We start from the raw sequence: 14,784 nt of genomic DNA, 5'->3' as shown, positions 1-14,784 counted from the left end.
GATCCCCAATTCCCGGATCAAACGGGAGCCCCGGAGCCGTTCCACCCTCCCCACGGCCCCACAAAGCCGGAGCTGCGCGGGGGTGGCACCCTCGGCCATCTCTGGGGTGACACCGMGCACACCGTGCCTGGCTGGCAGCTCCATCTGGTGGCACCAGCCTGCCCAGTTTGCTCCCAGTCCGGACCAGTGGCAGCAGGAGCAGGGAGAGGAAAACCTTAAATCCGCCAGCGCGGGATTTCCATCCCTGGAACGGGGTAAAGGACACGTGGAGGGGACAGGGACACCAGAACAAGGGTGCCAGCACAGAGTCAGAGTCAAACTCTTTATTTCCTTTRAACCAGGGCTTTCCATCCTCAGTTACAAAGTCCAGTCTGGCAGGAGGAGCCGGGAGCGCCGCACCGGTCCCCGACAGCGCTCGGGGTCGCTGGGATGGACAAGGCACTGCAAGAACACGCGGAACGGGGACACACAAACCCCGGGGAGCCCAGAGTCCCCAAAAAACACGATGGTGGTGACACCTGAGACACCCACACGGACATTGGGGGTTCACAAGGTTGAGTGACACCGGGAAAGGGTCGGGATTGACGCCTCGCTCCGAGAGGAGACGGCAAAACCCGCGGGAATTGGGCCAACCCACCCAAAAAATCTGCAATTTCTGTTTGCTCCTCTGTGTGTGTGAGCATCAGAGAACCTGGGGTATTCCCTCCAGGGATTAAAAAGGGGATTTCTACCAATTCAGGGGTTTCCAGCCCGATTTTCCACCCCATTTTCRGGTAAATCCATCCCCACGGCCGCCGTTCTGCTTCCCAAAAACGCGAGGCCAGCGCAGGACAAGGCACTCCCTGATCATCGAAGTAAACATTGGAACGATTGAAGAGGCTGGTGCGGTAGAAAACCTGAAGGTGGGTTTTGAAAAACCACCGAGTTTTCTTTAAGGGCAGTGATAGTTTCATTTCCCATCTTGAATTCCTACKGGTGGGGAGGAATTTCCTTCCCTGTTTTTGTCTGAAAAGAGATGGAGCAGAAGCAGGTCCCAGGTTTCAGTGAACACCTCRAAGAATGAAAAACGTCCTCAGCTCTGGGGCTTTGGCAGAAAATCCCTTTCAGCACATAAGACACTCATCCAACAGGAATACAAGTTCTTTTTATATGAAAAAAGTGCACTTTAGACTGCAAAAAATTAGGGGTTCTGGTGCAAAAATAACAAATCCATCTAGATCAAGATGAGTATTTATGGTATCAACAAGGGAGGGGGGTTTTCTCGAAGTCAATAAAGTTAGAAAGAGCCTTTGCAACTCTGAAATTCCTATCATTAAAATAAAATTAAATCATTAAAATATTATTGGATAAAGTATTAAAGTAAAGGAGGTAAAGGGGAGGAAGTTACTTTGGGAAAGGATCTGTACAAGTTCATGGCTGGCAATTTTTTCTGCACTATGGGGGTAAAATCTGAAAATCAGAATGAAAAAAAAAAAAGCCCCACAGAAAGTAATTTTTTCGTCTAAAGATCCCGATTTTCAGTCAGATTTCAGACACCACCACTCCCTCCTGCAGCAGCTCCACAGAGCCTCGGCTGGAGTGAGAAATTCAGGAGAAATCCAGAAGTTAAAAAAGATTCAGGAGTCACAAGGAATAAAACCTCAAACCCCCACGGCCAGACTGTCATCGCTGCTGCAGCACAATTCCCCCTTTTTTCTGGGGTTTTCCCATTTTTGGTTTGAAGAAGCTCCTCCTCCTGCTAAAAATTCCTAAAAAAATTCCTAAAAGAATCTGCCTGTCAGGGCAACGAGTCAGAGAATCCCAGGACTGGCTTGGAAGGGACWGATCCCAAATTTCCACCTTTTTGGGGTGAATTTATTTTTTTTTTAATGATGTCTGAAACTCTGGAAACCCCAGCCAGGCCCCTTCTGGAATAATTCTGGTCCATCCTGGGATAATTCTGGACCCTCCTGGAATAATTCTGGCCCCTCCTGGATAATTCTGGTCCATCCTGGAATAATTCTGGCCCCTCCTGGATAATTCTGGTCCATCCTGGAATAATTCTGGTCCATCCTGGGATAATTCTGGACCCTCCTGGATAATTCTGGCCCCTCCTGGATAATTCTGGCCCTTTCTGGAATAATTCTGGCCCCTCCTGGATAATTCTGGCCCCTCCTGGGATAATTCTGGCCCCTCCTGGAATAATTCTGGCCCCTTCTGGAATAATTCTGGCCCCTCCTGGATAATTCTGGTCTCTTCTGGAATAACTCTGGAAGCTCAGCAGTTTTTCATGTCACAACCACACCCAACACCTCGAACCCTCTTCCTGACCTTTCCATCCTTTCCCACCTCTCCCACGGTTTTGGGAGGTTGGGGAATGCTCCAGAGAAGGTGAAATGCTCTGTGGGAGCTGATTCTGATGTTCTCCCCCACAAAAAAATGCCCCCAAAATTCCCAAACAGCCCCAGGTGAACACAACAGAACCGCTCAGGGATCCTAAGGATCATCAGATCCCACAGGAATCTTTGAGGTCTGGAGCCTCCCAAGCTCCCAGTCCCATTTTCCTGGAGTTTTAAAGCAGATTCCCAAGGTTTCATTCACCAAATTCAGACATTTCCGAGTCTCTGGAGTTCCTCAAAACCTTCTGCAGCATTTTAGGATGGGGACAATTCAATTGTCATCCCAAACACTCCCCAAAAGCGTGGGCCAGACCCTGCTCCAAGMAGATAAATGACATCAGACCCCATCCAGCAGAACCTCCCTAATCCTCTCTTCCACACCAAAAATCCTCAGCCCCTGTTTCTCCCCAAACCTTTATCCCCACAGAMAATTTTGCAGTCACAGCATCCAAAAATTTCACCAGATTTTCCACATTTTCCCAAATTACAGACACAGGAAGGAGCTCTCCACCTGAACTTCCTCCAGTTTTACTCACTAGCACGAGGTTTTTGGGGTTGGCTACAGTTCTCCTAATCAGTGCAAATTAGCAAATTCTATTAATTGGTGATGTGGAAAGCAAAAAGGATTACATAAAATATCAGCTTTTTGAAGCTCTGCAGCAGTTTGATGTCCTATTCCCAAAGAAAATATGGATCTGYAGGAAAAGCTTTGTGAATTGAACAAAAAGCTTTTTTTTAAAAAATAAAAAAAAACCCCAACCCCAAAGGATGTGACCAAATTTAGGTCATATTAAATAAAATTAGTTTAATGCCATTTTTCCCCAAGTTGGCCTACAGGAAATTTCTCTACCACCAAGACACCTTTTATAAACACAACCTCAGGACTAATTCCCCCAAAACCACCCCCCCCCCAAAATAAAAGAATATAAAATAAATTATGTTTTCTAAAGAAACCCATCACGTGGAGCTTCCCAAAAACAGCTCGGGGGGGAAAAGCCCAGCTCGAAGCAGCGCCGGAATTATTCCCAAAAAAATGGGATTTTGAACGCTGGCACAGCCAAAGCCGAGCACTGCAGGCACGGAAACAGCTCTGGATTTTCCCTGGAACAGCACAGAGCACCCAGGGATGGAATATTTTTAGGTGCTGAACAGGATCTGCCTCTCCAGGCTGAGCGAACGCGTGTGGGAGGGAGCACAGCCCACGGAGCTGCTGCCGTCTGCGCTGCAGGATCCGGAGCCCTGAGCTCATCCTGGGCCATCTCCCAGTGCTCCCGGGCTGCAGAGACTGGGACAGACTGGGACAGACTGGGACAGACTGGGATAGACTGGGAATATCTCACTGGAGATGCTGATCCCACCCCAAGACCCCTCCATGGATCCAACCGACTCTTCCCACCCCTGCTGAGGTTCCACACTCGGAATTTTGGTGTGGCCTGGCCAATCTGTCTGATTTTCCACTCCCATTTCATCCACAGCTTTCACATTTACATGTGAAATGAAAAATGAARTAGATTTTCTGGGAATTCCTCCATYGCCAAAGCTCAGRTARTTCTCCTTTCCCAAGTTTAGCAGCTACGGAAACACCCAGGATAAAAACTTCTCACTGACAAATAATCCTATGGGATAAAAAGCTCAACTAATCACAAAAAAAACCACCAAAAAGCTGTGTCAAAGCACGAAGATTTCAACAAAATATTAAATAGAATAAATTACTAATCAGGAAGTCTGACAAGTGCTACCTCAGATTTGAYGGGAACAACAATATTTCACTCGAAGGCAAATTCCTCTGAGCAGGAAAGCCTGGAGAGTGAACAGAGAAGGAATTTCCTTGGGTCTGTCCAAAAAAAATCTTCCTGCTCGGGTTCCCTCAGCAGAGTTCTCACARCTGCAAAGTCTCTGTCCTGTCTCAAGGGTTACAAGGAGTGGYTTTGTCCTTTTGTCACCAGAAAATCACCTGGCGAGCTCAGGGCAGCTCTCACTGAGAGTTACAATAGCAGAGCCAGTCAGCACCAGAGAAATCCAAACCAGGGGGGTTTAAAACCTTTCCAAATGTTGGTTTTTATATATATTTATATCTATTTGTGAAAGCATTAATTCCTATCACAGCCTCCTTCATTCCACGAGGCCTCAGTCACCAATTCTGACTCTGTTCCTGTGGTAATTTCACCTGGGTTTTGCTGGAATTTCATCATTTGGCAGGAAATCTGAGATCCTGTGTGGACCCAAAACAATTCCTGGGGAAGTTCTCCCAAGCAGCACCACTTTGCACCCTCCCATCAGGAGGGGAATGCTCCCAAAATCCTCATTTTGAGCAAAAATTCCTTGATTTCAAATCATCACCTCTGGTTTCCAGGCAGTGGGATTGGGGTGAAAATTCAAGATTTGATTGGGCAGGGTTTCTTTTTTTCATCTGCCATTTTTATGCCTCCACCCAATCAAGGAGGAATTGGAATCTCAGTTAAACATTATTCTCCCAGCCTGGAACAAGAGGGAAAATCTACAGCTAAGGAAGTTATAAATTACTGAACTTTCACCTTAAAACAGCAGCGAGCACCACGGGTCCAGGATAAAGATCTCCCGTGGAGAAAGCAGCCCTTTACCCACTCTTTAAAAGCTCTTTACCCACTAATGACTGGTTTTAGACACATTTGAACAGAGGGGTTTGGTACAGGAGGTACAAGGTTGATCGAGGGAGGGAGATGGAGAAGAGAGAGGCAGGAAAAAGACATTTGGAAAGATTTAGGAGTCAGGCTCCAAAAAAAAATCCAGCTGGATTTGGGTTCCAAAAGGAACCCCAAACACATCCCTTCCACTGCAGCTACAGAGACCCTACGGATATTTGGAGATGTGGGGTGAGCAATCAGTGTCTAAAATCATTTTCCATTTCAGCAAAGCAATTTCAGGCTCCTCAAACACCATTTTCCAAAATAATCCCTGGTGATTCTGACTCTTTCCAGGTGTTTTTCCTTGTTGGAACCTCGAATTCGGGTCAGAAGAGGGGGGAAAACAAACCCGAAACCACCTGAAAGCAAACCTTTAACTCAAGAATCAGTTTTGACGAGACTGGGGGAGCAATTCCCTGCACCTAAAGGCCAAGTCCAGGTGAGGAAATTCCCGTGGATCTGCCAGGTGAGGATCCATCCCCTGGAAGCTCCCAGCACTTCAGGAATGAGGAGCTGCAGGGATTTGAGAGAAGAGCCTTTGAATCCTTGGTTGCTTAGGCTGAAACTCACAGATTCGACAAAAAAAAAAAAAAGTTAATTTCTAGAAGTGGAATTTGTGGAATTTTCCTTTTTTTTTTTTTCTCAAAGTCTCCAGTTCTGGGTCCGGAACTGGGTTTGTTTTTTTCTTTTTTAATTTTTTTCCCCTCAACACTTCGKCAGCGGGGAAAATTTCGGAAGTGCAATACTAGGAGAGCTCCWGCCCAGGTTCAATGTTCATGCTGACAATTGATTTTGTCTTCAGAATGCTCCAAAAGATCCAGCATTTCCTCTATGATGGCCTGCAGGGCCCGGCCCAGCTGTTCTGCCGAGTAAGGTTTTCCCAGCGGGGGCACGTGGACAAACGCTGACCTSCCACGGCTCTGGTACAACGAGGTGTAGTAGGTGAAGTCACACAGGTACCTAAAACACAAAAAAAAGAAATTTTTTAGCAAAAGGATGAGATGTATATTCAGCATAGCGGATATCCCGGGATTTAGGGGAGTAACGTGGGATGTAAGGCAGGAATTGTGAGTCTGGGGTTGTTCTAATTAAATTTAGGACAAAAAAAAAAAGTGAAGAGCTCTTTTTTTTTGGACACAGGGAATGGATTCCCACTGTGTGGGAATGGATTCCCACTATTCCACCCCAGAGGGCAGGGATGGATGGGATATTGGGAAGGAATTCCTGGATATGAGGGTGGGGAGGCCCTGGAATGGAATTCCCAGAGAAGCTGTGGCCGCCCCAACCCTGGAAGCGTCCAAGTCCAGCTTGGGATAGCGGGAAGGGAACACAACTGGAAAACCCTTAAAGGACTGAAACTCTACAACCCCACAAATCCCTCAAGGGGTCCCTCCCAAGCCAAGCATTCCAAGCTGACCCTGCAGTGACCCCATATCCACATGGAGCTCCAAACCTGCCAGCATCCTTGGAGATGGTGACGGTGACATCGAGCCCCAGCGCTGACACCCTCCTGCAGACGGCGTCCATGTCGATGATGGAGTCGATGCACTCRGGGCCTCCCTCCACGCAGCACTGCGAGCCCGGGCAGAAGCGACAGTTGTCCAGCCCCTTGTAGCCCACGTTGTGGCCACATTTCTCCAGGGTGACGGTGGTGGCCATGCCGGACACTCCCACGTGAACCACCAGCTGTAGGGGAGAGGGGTAGGTTGGATCGTGGAAAASCCACAATTCCTGATTGCTGCAGGAYCCTTCCAGCTTGGGATAACTCTGATATCTGTGCCTGCCCTGCCACTCTGTTCCCATTCCCAAAATCCCTCTCYTGGAGCCCCTTTAGGCACTGGAGGCCTGGTGACATCCCAATGCCACCTTGTCACCATGTTCATGAAACCAGGACATGGATTGGGCATGGATTTARGGCATCCTGGACATGGCACTCACTGGTGATCAATCAAAGGTTGGACTCAACGTTCTTTGATAATTTTCCAACYTAAATGGTTCTGTGCCATGATTTGAAGGTCCTCTCCACCCCAAACCACTCTGGGATTCCACRATTCTGCTCCCAGTGAACCACAGAGGTGTTACAGGGTTGTGAGAGGAACCAGGCATTCTTATCATGAACTCAGCACGGCAGAACCCTTCTCGTTTCACCCCCTCCTGACCTAAATTGTGATTTAATCAGGGTGAAAAGGAACGTTGGCACCTTCACAGCTGCCAGAGGAGCCCAGGTGGCACAGACAAACCACGAGCTGTCTAGACAGCCCTTTGCTGCGGCCCCTTCACACCCACTGCTCCTGCAAACCCAGCACTGGAGCTGTAAAATCCCACAAATTCACAGCTTCTCACTACAAAAGAGGAAAAGACCCAGCCAGGCACTACCAGGCTGAAGGAATCCATTAAAAATCATTGCTGGGTGGTTTTCTGTGCTGTCTTTACTCACTCACTTGGGGACTGTGCTTCTTCCACAAGGCAGGGATGAGCCTCTGCACTGTCTGGTACTCGACGGGCACCTCGTAGACGTGCAGATCCACGTCATCCCGCAGCCCCAGCTTCTCCAGCTCCTGCAAACASCCAGGAAACGACAAAACCGAGATGCTCAGACACCAGAGGAGCAGAGAATTTACTCCTGGGAGGTTTAATGGCTAAAATCGGTTTACACCAAGGTGTGCAACCTCATAAACAGCACCTGGAGCGAGTTTACAGAGACCACTGTAAAAAAAAACCCCAAACCCATAATGGGAACAACAAAGGCATCTCCCCACCTGTGCRAAGAGTTTCACCCACAGAACCGTTTGTCTGGCTCTGATGTGCGTGTAACAAAGAAATCAACATTTAACTGACAATAGTTATCAGCAACACCCACACTCCTGAGGAAACTTTGGATCTGTTATTTATAGAGGGAGTCACAATCCTTGCTTCCTTCCAGCAGCAGAGAAGGTAGGACTGGAAGGATGAGATCCATCATCCAGGACTGCTGGCCTGGAGAGGAATTTCACATTTATTCCCAGATAAAGGCTGGGTGACAGCGCTGGGGATTCAACTGACCCAGTAAATGATTTCTGCCTCTCTAACATGAAAACATCCCAAATATCCCGGCAATAAACAGAGCCAATTTCCTTCAAACCTTTGAAAACACGAAGTGTCAGTTAAATACCTTGCAAAGACTTCAAAACCAGAGGAAAGGTGGTTTTTTTTTTTTTTTATCCTCAGTATTCCTGACTGGAAAGCACTGTTTGATCCCAAAACTGGGAGTTCCCCTTACCCTACACACAGCCCATATCCCTGGCTCAGCTTTGCTCTCTCCAGTCCCACCAGTAAGGCTCCAGTTGTAGCTTTGCTCATCTGACACTTCAGCAGTGAAACCTCTCAGAGCCACCAACCCCAAACTTCCAAGAACTCAAAGCCAATTTCAAAATATTCTGGAAATAATGAGTTATCTCTGTTCTGGGTTTGGATTTGGTGATCAGAGCTGCTCTTCGAAGCAATTCTCAGGCTTTATCTTCCTCCTTGCAAACTTCACACCAAGGAGAGCACATCAGCTCTTTTCGCTCTCAAACCTCRTATTCCCCCAGGTCAAAAATTAAAAATTAAAGGCACTTGAAAGGAGAAGACAAGCTGAGGTTTTAGGCCTCCCCCCATAAGCGTGAGCAGTGTCTGGCTATCATTTTTCTGTGTTGTTATCAGCGTAGAGTGGTTTTCTACCGAGTTAAAAAAAACCCCTTTCACACTTGTACGACCGAATGTAACAAGATTTAAGACAACTCAAAACACCCAGAAAAGGCAAGAGTGAGACTTTCASAGAGCAGCAGATATGAGCAACGATGATAAATCACCGGCTCTGGCTCCCAGGGCAAGGCTGATATTAAAGCCTTGCTGTATTGATTAGTGTCTGGCACACTCAGACATTCATTACCAGAGATGGATGCAAGGGATGGTTCATCACGGCTCCTTCACACGGATCTGCCTCCAAACCCTCCCCTGGTTTGTGTGGAGCCTTAATAAAGTGARGGAGTTTACAAATGAGAGTATTCAGGCACCAGTCAGCCTCTTTAGGAAGAGAATAAACACTCTTTAGGAGCGTTAATTGGTCGGAATTCATCACCGATTCTCGATGCTCCTGACGATGAAGGATTAGGAAGGGAACAGCTCCTAAAGATGGATTTGAGGGATTTTAGAAAAATGAGAGAAACCTCCCCAGTGCCACCCACTTAAACCTTAACTTTACCAAGCCCCAACTTTTTTTTTAACCGAGCCCAGCTCCCCATAATGAAGATGTTTGTAATTTCCCCCCCTCTCAACAACTTCTTCCCCCCAGCCCTGCCTACCTGACAAACACAGCACACAGAACATGTGTGACCGATTCCCTGACCCCTCCACAATGCTGCTCTTTGTGAGCCTCTAATATCCTTATCAGGTCTGTCTAGACACCCTGACAGCAATTGTCCTTCCTAATGTCAAAACGCACTCTGACCTCGCTCCTCCTCCTCCTCCTCCTCAGCCAGAAGCACTTTGAGGGGGGATGAAGGAGCCCAGAAAATTCACAGTCCACAGGTCACACCTGTGTCCACACCTAAGTCACAGAAAACGCACTGAGAAAAACTCAAATTTTGGTAATTTCTTCTTGGAAGTCCCTCCCCGGCAAAAGCTGCCCCCGTAAAAGAAAGAAATCCTGAAGTGAAACGCCAAAATTGTGAAAGCACAAAACTGGAAAACCCACATTAACACGGGGTATTTTTGCTGTGAGGCTTAAAATAAAGCAGAAAGGAATTATTCTTCCTGCTGAATTTATAGGAAAGCTCTCCCCCGTGAGTAAAAACCGAAACATTTCAGTGGGGWTTTTTGGATGAAATTTTGAGATGTTTCCTTTCAGTAGCATTATTAGATTGCTGCTGCCACTCTTTAAGGTACCCATGTGTAAAAATCAGTCAGCTTGCAAAACCAGACAGAAATTCACCCCAGTTCCAGGGAAAACTCACACCGTATCGGTGTTCCGYGGAAGAAGCCAAATAAAACCGGGGGAGGAAAAAAAAAAAAAAGCGAATTTTATCCTCGGGATGCAGCGTAATAAAAGATGTAATAAACCAGAACTAGCTTAGCCCTAAAGCTAGGAAGGATTTACAAAGATTGTTTAATTGATTTTTCTTCTATTAAAATGCAGATCACACCGTCTGGGATTCGGGAACTCAGACACGCCTTTGTGTCCACTCCGCTCCATGAAGTCCCCGTCTGAAACTCGCACAATGCCCACCTCGCCTGGGCTCAAAGACATGCTGTTCCTTTTTTTGTCTGGGCCTCTCGGGGCTGAGACAGGGGAAGGAAAGGCAAATCCTCCCCGCTGCCTCCGAGTCGATGTTTTCAGTCACAATAATCCGCCGGCCACGGAGCGGGAGCCTCCGACGCGGCTCCAGTTTGGACTCAAAACACCCCCAATTCTGAGTTTTGCCCACTCAAAACATCCCCCAAAGCCCTTAAAAATGGGTTTTAAACGGAGGTGGTGACTTCATCCGTCACCAACACAGCTGAGCAGCCACCAGGGCCTCGAGCTGCCGGGCTGAAGGAGCTGTTTCTCTCTAGATTTGTTGTTTTTTTTTTTAAGCAGCATCACAACACCCACCACTCCTCCTGCTCCAGAAACACCCTTTTGTCTGGCTCCTCTAAAATAAAAGCAGCTATTTACAATAGCTGACACTACAGCAGCAAGAACAAACCCAATCCAGGAGCCTCACTTCTCAATTTTAGGAACATCCTGTATTTTTTTTTCCCCATCCACAACTTGCATATTCCTCCAAACTGCCCCAAACTCAAATATATTCATTTCCAAAAAGCTCAGAAAGGCAAAGGTTTTGTCTGCTCCTACCAGRCAGCTGGACATTAGTTGGCTGTAATTGATTAGAGTTTGTGATTTAATTTAAAAGCATTCGAAAGAAGATATTAATCTCAGAGCTCTGAAGGGGAGAGAGGCGTGTTGGGGAGAAAAATAGATTTAATTCCCTGGGCAACTGTACTAAAAGGTCCCGTGGAATTCCCAGTGGCTTTGTCACAAACCCCATCCAGAAGTGGGATAATGTGGCAGCACCAGCCTTGTAAAAAAAGTGTTTTTACAGCAAAAAACCTTAATTCCATCAGAAAGACCTTAATTCCTTCTTTTTGCCTCATTTGTGGGATATCAGCCTCACACAGAGTGGGATTTTTGGGGTGTCCTGTTGGACTGGATGATCCTTGTGGGTCCTTCCAAGGATATTCCAGGATTCTGGGAAGGTGCTCAGGCAGACACAGAGCTACAAGTGGCACAAACTGGATTGGTTTGAGCAGGGAGGAGCTGCAGGAAAAGCATTTCCCTATAAACTCTCCTGTCCCATCAGAGAGGGGTGATCTGGGGAAAAAACAGGCAGCAGTGGCTGATTCCTCTGCCTTGGAATCAGATCCCTGACAACAACTCCACAGGACACCCAACTCCACAAAACCTCTGGAAGTCTCCTCTCAGGGATGAGACTCGGTTTAAAGGTGAACCAGCTGGCCCAGCTTCAAGTCAGAACGGAGAGAAAAACATCCAAATTCCTCTGGGCCGCTCGGTTGGTTTGTTTATTTTGAATTCTCCAGGGCAGAGGAAGATTCCGAGCTCCCTGCCCCATTTAAAATCATCCAAAGCTAGGAATTCCTTACTTGCCTCAGCTACATTAACTCAATCTCATTAAACTCTACCAGCTAAGGGATTGTTTCCTGAGCAGGGAATCAAACATTATCCAGTTGACCATCTGGATATCTGCAGCGAGCTCCATTAATAAACTGGGAAGAAGCTGGAAGTTTTAAAARAGAGCTGAGYCCCCAAATTTGTAGAAATCCTTTAWCTGGTTTGACTCCCCAAGAGGAAAATTCAGGGGTTACCTGCACTGCAATCCAGCTGGCRTTCACAGCGTGCTCTCCAAACGGCCCAAACCCTGCAAGAGAAGAAAAATTTACAGATTTGACTCAAGTTCAAGTTGCAAAGAAGCTTGGACTTCCCTGGTTTAATTCTGAAAAAAAAACAAAACCACTTCCACCACTCAATCCTTATTTCTTTACATCTGAATATCAAACAAGACATCTGCACCGAAATATTTCAACGACAGCCTTGTACAACGAAGGAAAACAACTTGCTTGAAAAGAAACTTGTTTTTTTYCTCAGGGAGAAGATATTTTTCCTTCCTGCCCAGGTTAGAAAAAACTTGTTATTAACAGCTAACTTGCCCGATGTCACMGAATTAGAATCATGATTGGATTTTCTATTCCTGATTGCTTTAGCCCACAGCAGATGCTTCCACAAGCCTGTCTCAAACATTCCTTCCCCACTCRGGGTCTCCTCCAAGATCTTCGTTAGCATTAATTACACCTCGAAAGGAAATAAACAGWRCTGTTGACAACCCACCTACACCACRGCAAAGGCTACCRAGGCTTTATCAAAAATACTTCCTTCAGCACCTCTAAATTCCTAATGAGTAACTCTGGAGTTAACTGGTAATCCATAACATCTTTTTCCTGAGCAAGCACACAAAGGTTGGGCAATTTATCTGGGCGTAACGTCGATATGGTTTAATTTAAAATGTCAGCGTTGCCCTCCGAGCCTCGTGCAATTAGGAGATATAAATTCTGCCCAGCCCCTGAAAGGATCCGAGAGGAACCACAAATACCCGCTGACACCTTAATGGAAATGTTGTGTTTGCCCTCCCCAGCCAGGCTGAGGTGATGCTGCACGGGAGGAATTTCCCAAGCGTGGGCTCGTCCACGCCCGTGGATCTCGGGATCTCGACCCAGCGCTGCCGCCTCCGTGAAAGAAATATTCCCACAAAACCAAAAAYGGTGGGGGTGCTTTCCTGCAAAACTCCAGGGGTGTGAGACGATCTGTGACAGGGGAACAAGGCAAATTAACGCCTTCCCAGCTCTTTCTGCAAGTCCCACACGACCCTCTGGAAGCAAACAGCACGAACTACTAGGTTTAATTCCTAAATAAAGCACAATAATCTTAGAAACTAAATCCATATTTTAACAATTCAGCCACGGAAAGGCTGAAATCCTACAGGTGCCCAGAATACGATGCCCTCGCTCCAAATCCTGGACTAAACTGGCACAACCACAACTGGGTTTATCTCTGCTCTGACTCATCTCCTGCCCCGATTCCTCGTGTTATCCCTTCCTGGGAACACGAGGAACTTTGTCAGTGGCATCCGACCCCACGGAGCACGGAGCATCCACCACGGGGCCCTCCAAGGCTCATTAGCAGTAATAAACCAGCTGCAGGGATCGTGATGGGATTATCTCCTTAACGAGTTCTAAAAAAGAAATTGTGCACAAATAACGCTTATCCTCGGCCAGCACAGGCTCGGAACCCAAGGGGAACACGACACCATCCCCGCTTTTAAAGGGAATTCAGCGTGACATCGGTGACATTATCAAACAGGGACAGAGCTGACACAAGGCAACCACTGCATTTTGTAACCAGACTTCCCAAGAAAAAAAAAAAAAAAAAAAAAAAAAAACGGGAAAAAGAGCGTGGAGGAGCCTTGCGAGCAGCAGAACGTCTCCTGACGCAAGTTTTCTGTTTAGTCACCGCTCGGCGCCGGGTTTGGGGTTGGGGAAAGGCAGGATTTGCCACCTGCTTCTTGGCTACCCCACAACTGTTCCCTGGAAAAGGCGCTTCRCCCGCGATTACAACCGCTCCAGCGCCTCGCCGCCGAGCCGAGCCCCCGAGCTATTCAAACGGCCTCAACTTCAGCTGCCGCGGGGAGCCCTGAATGGTTCCGCCGAGTTCCCCATTTGTCACACGACGGCCTCACCCACAAATCACCCCGAGCGGCCTTTGTACCCCGGGAAGGGGCTGACAACGCCGGGGCCTCYCGATTCCCCCGGCTCATTCTTCCCYGAGGCGCTTCTGCCGCGCCCAGGGGGTGCCTTGGGGAGCAGCTTCCACACCTTTGGTGCCACGGGGTGGGGAGGGCATCGGGCAATTTCTCCTTCCCCGCGCCCCGAATTGGTTTTCCTGCTCCTTGGGAGGATGGGTTCCCTTCTTTCTGCGATTGGAAAAGCTTTGGGATGKGGTGAGGGATGGAAAAAGGGGATCCCAGTGCTCGCTGCCTGGATAAGTGACAGGAAAGCTCCTCGGTGTTGTGTCCCCCCAACTCCTGATGCCCCCACCCACAGCAATCCCACCCCAAAGCCCCCCAGACTCTGCCCCTCACCCCATGGATCACCCCATAGAGGGGACAGCTCCCCCAAACAGCCCCCCGAGGGGACAGTCCCCCCTGTCCATTCCCTCAGTCGCATTCTGATGGGACAGCAGACACCCCCTCACCTCGGGGAAGGGGTCCCCCATTTATTCCCCCATCACCTCAGGGAAGGGGTTCCCCATCTGTCCCCTGAGGTGAAGGGATCCCCAAAATCACTTCTGTCCCCCAAACCCCTCACCTGCCCCCTCCAAACCCCCGTTCACCTCGGGGAGGGCTCTTCCACCTACCCCCGACCCCTTCAAGTCACAGAAAAGCTCCCCAAACCTGCTGTCCCCACCAAGCTCCTCACGACAGAGAAGGGATCCCTGAGCTACACCTCCAGACCCCTTTACCCCCCAAATTTACCTTTCCTTCGAAGCCTTCCCTCCCCTCAGGGCAGGGTCCCTCAGCTCCCCTCTCCCCTCAGGGAAGGATCCCTCAGATCCCCTCTCCCCTCAGGGAAGGATCCCTCAGATCCCCTCTCCCCTCAGGGAAGGATCCCTCATA

The 14,784-nt window shown here is 48.2% G+C and overlaps 1 protein-coding gene across 1 annotated transcript in view; it reads right to left on the bottom strand.

Annotated features, from left to right (window-relative positions):
* Positions 1 to 302: 302 nt before the first annotated feature.
* The window catches only part of PGPEP1 (pyroglutamyl-peptidase I), a gene marked incomplete at its 5' end in the record, with an annotated part of 15,216 nt that continues 734 nt past the window's right edge, over positions 303 to 14,784 (bottom strand). The window contains 4 exons of the mRNA XM_057387526.1: positions 303 to 6,001; positions 6,495 to 6,727; positions 7,483 to 7,599; positions 11,924 to 11,976. Coding sequence (XP_057243509.1) covers positions 5,809 to 6,001; positions 6,495 to 6,727; positions 7,483 to 7,599; positions 11,924 to 11,976 — 596 coding nt within the window. The remainder of the gene's footprint in view (positions 6,002 to 6,494; positions 6,728 to 7,482; positions 7,600 to 11,923; positions 11,977 to 14,784) is intronic.

This window comes from Malurus melanocephalus, unplaced genomic scaffold (assembly GCF_030028575.1).
Source record: "Malurus melanocephalus ecotype Western Australia unplaced genomic scaffold, MMel_1.1 scaffold_1241, whole genome shotgun sequence".
Lineage (NCBI taxonomy): Eukaryota > Metazoa > Chordata > Aves > Passeriformes > Maluridae > Malurus > Malurus melanocephalus.
This window is presented reverse-complemented; position numbering and strand designations above follow the sequence as displayed.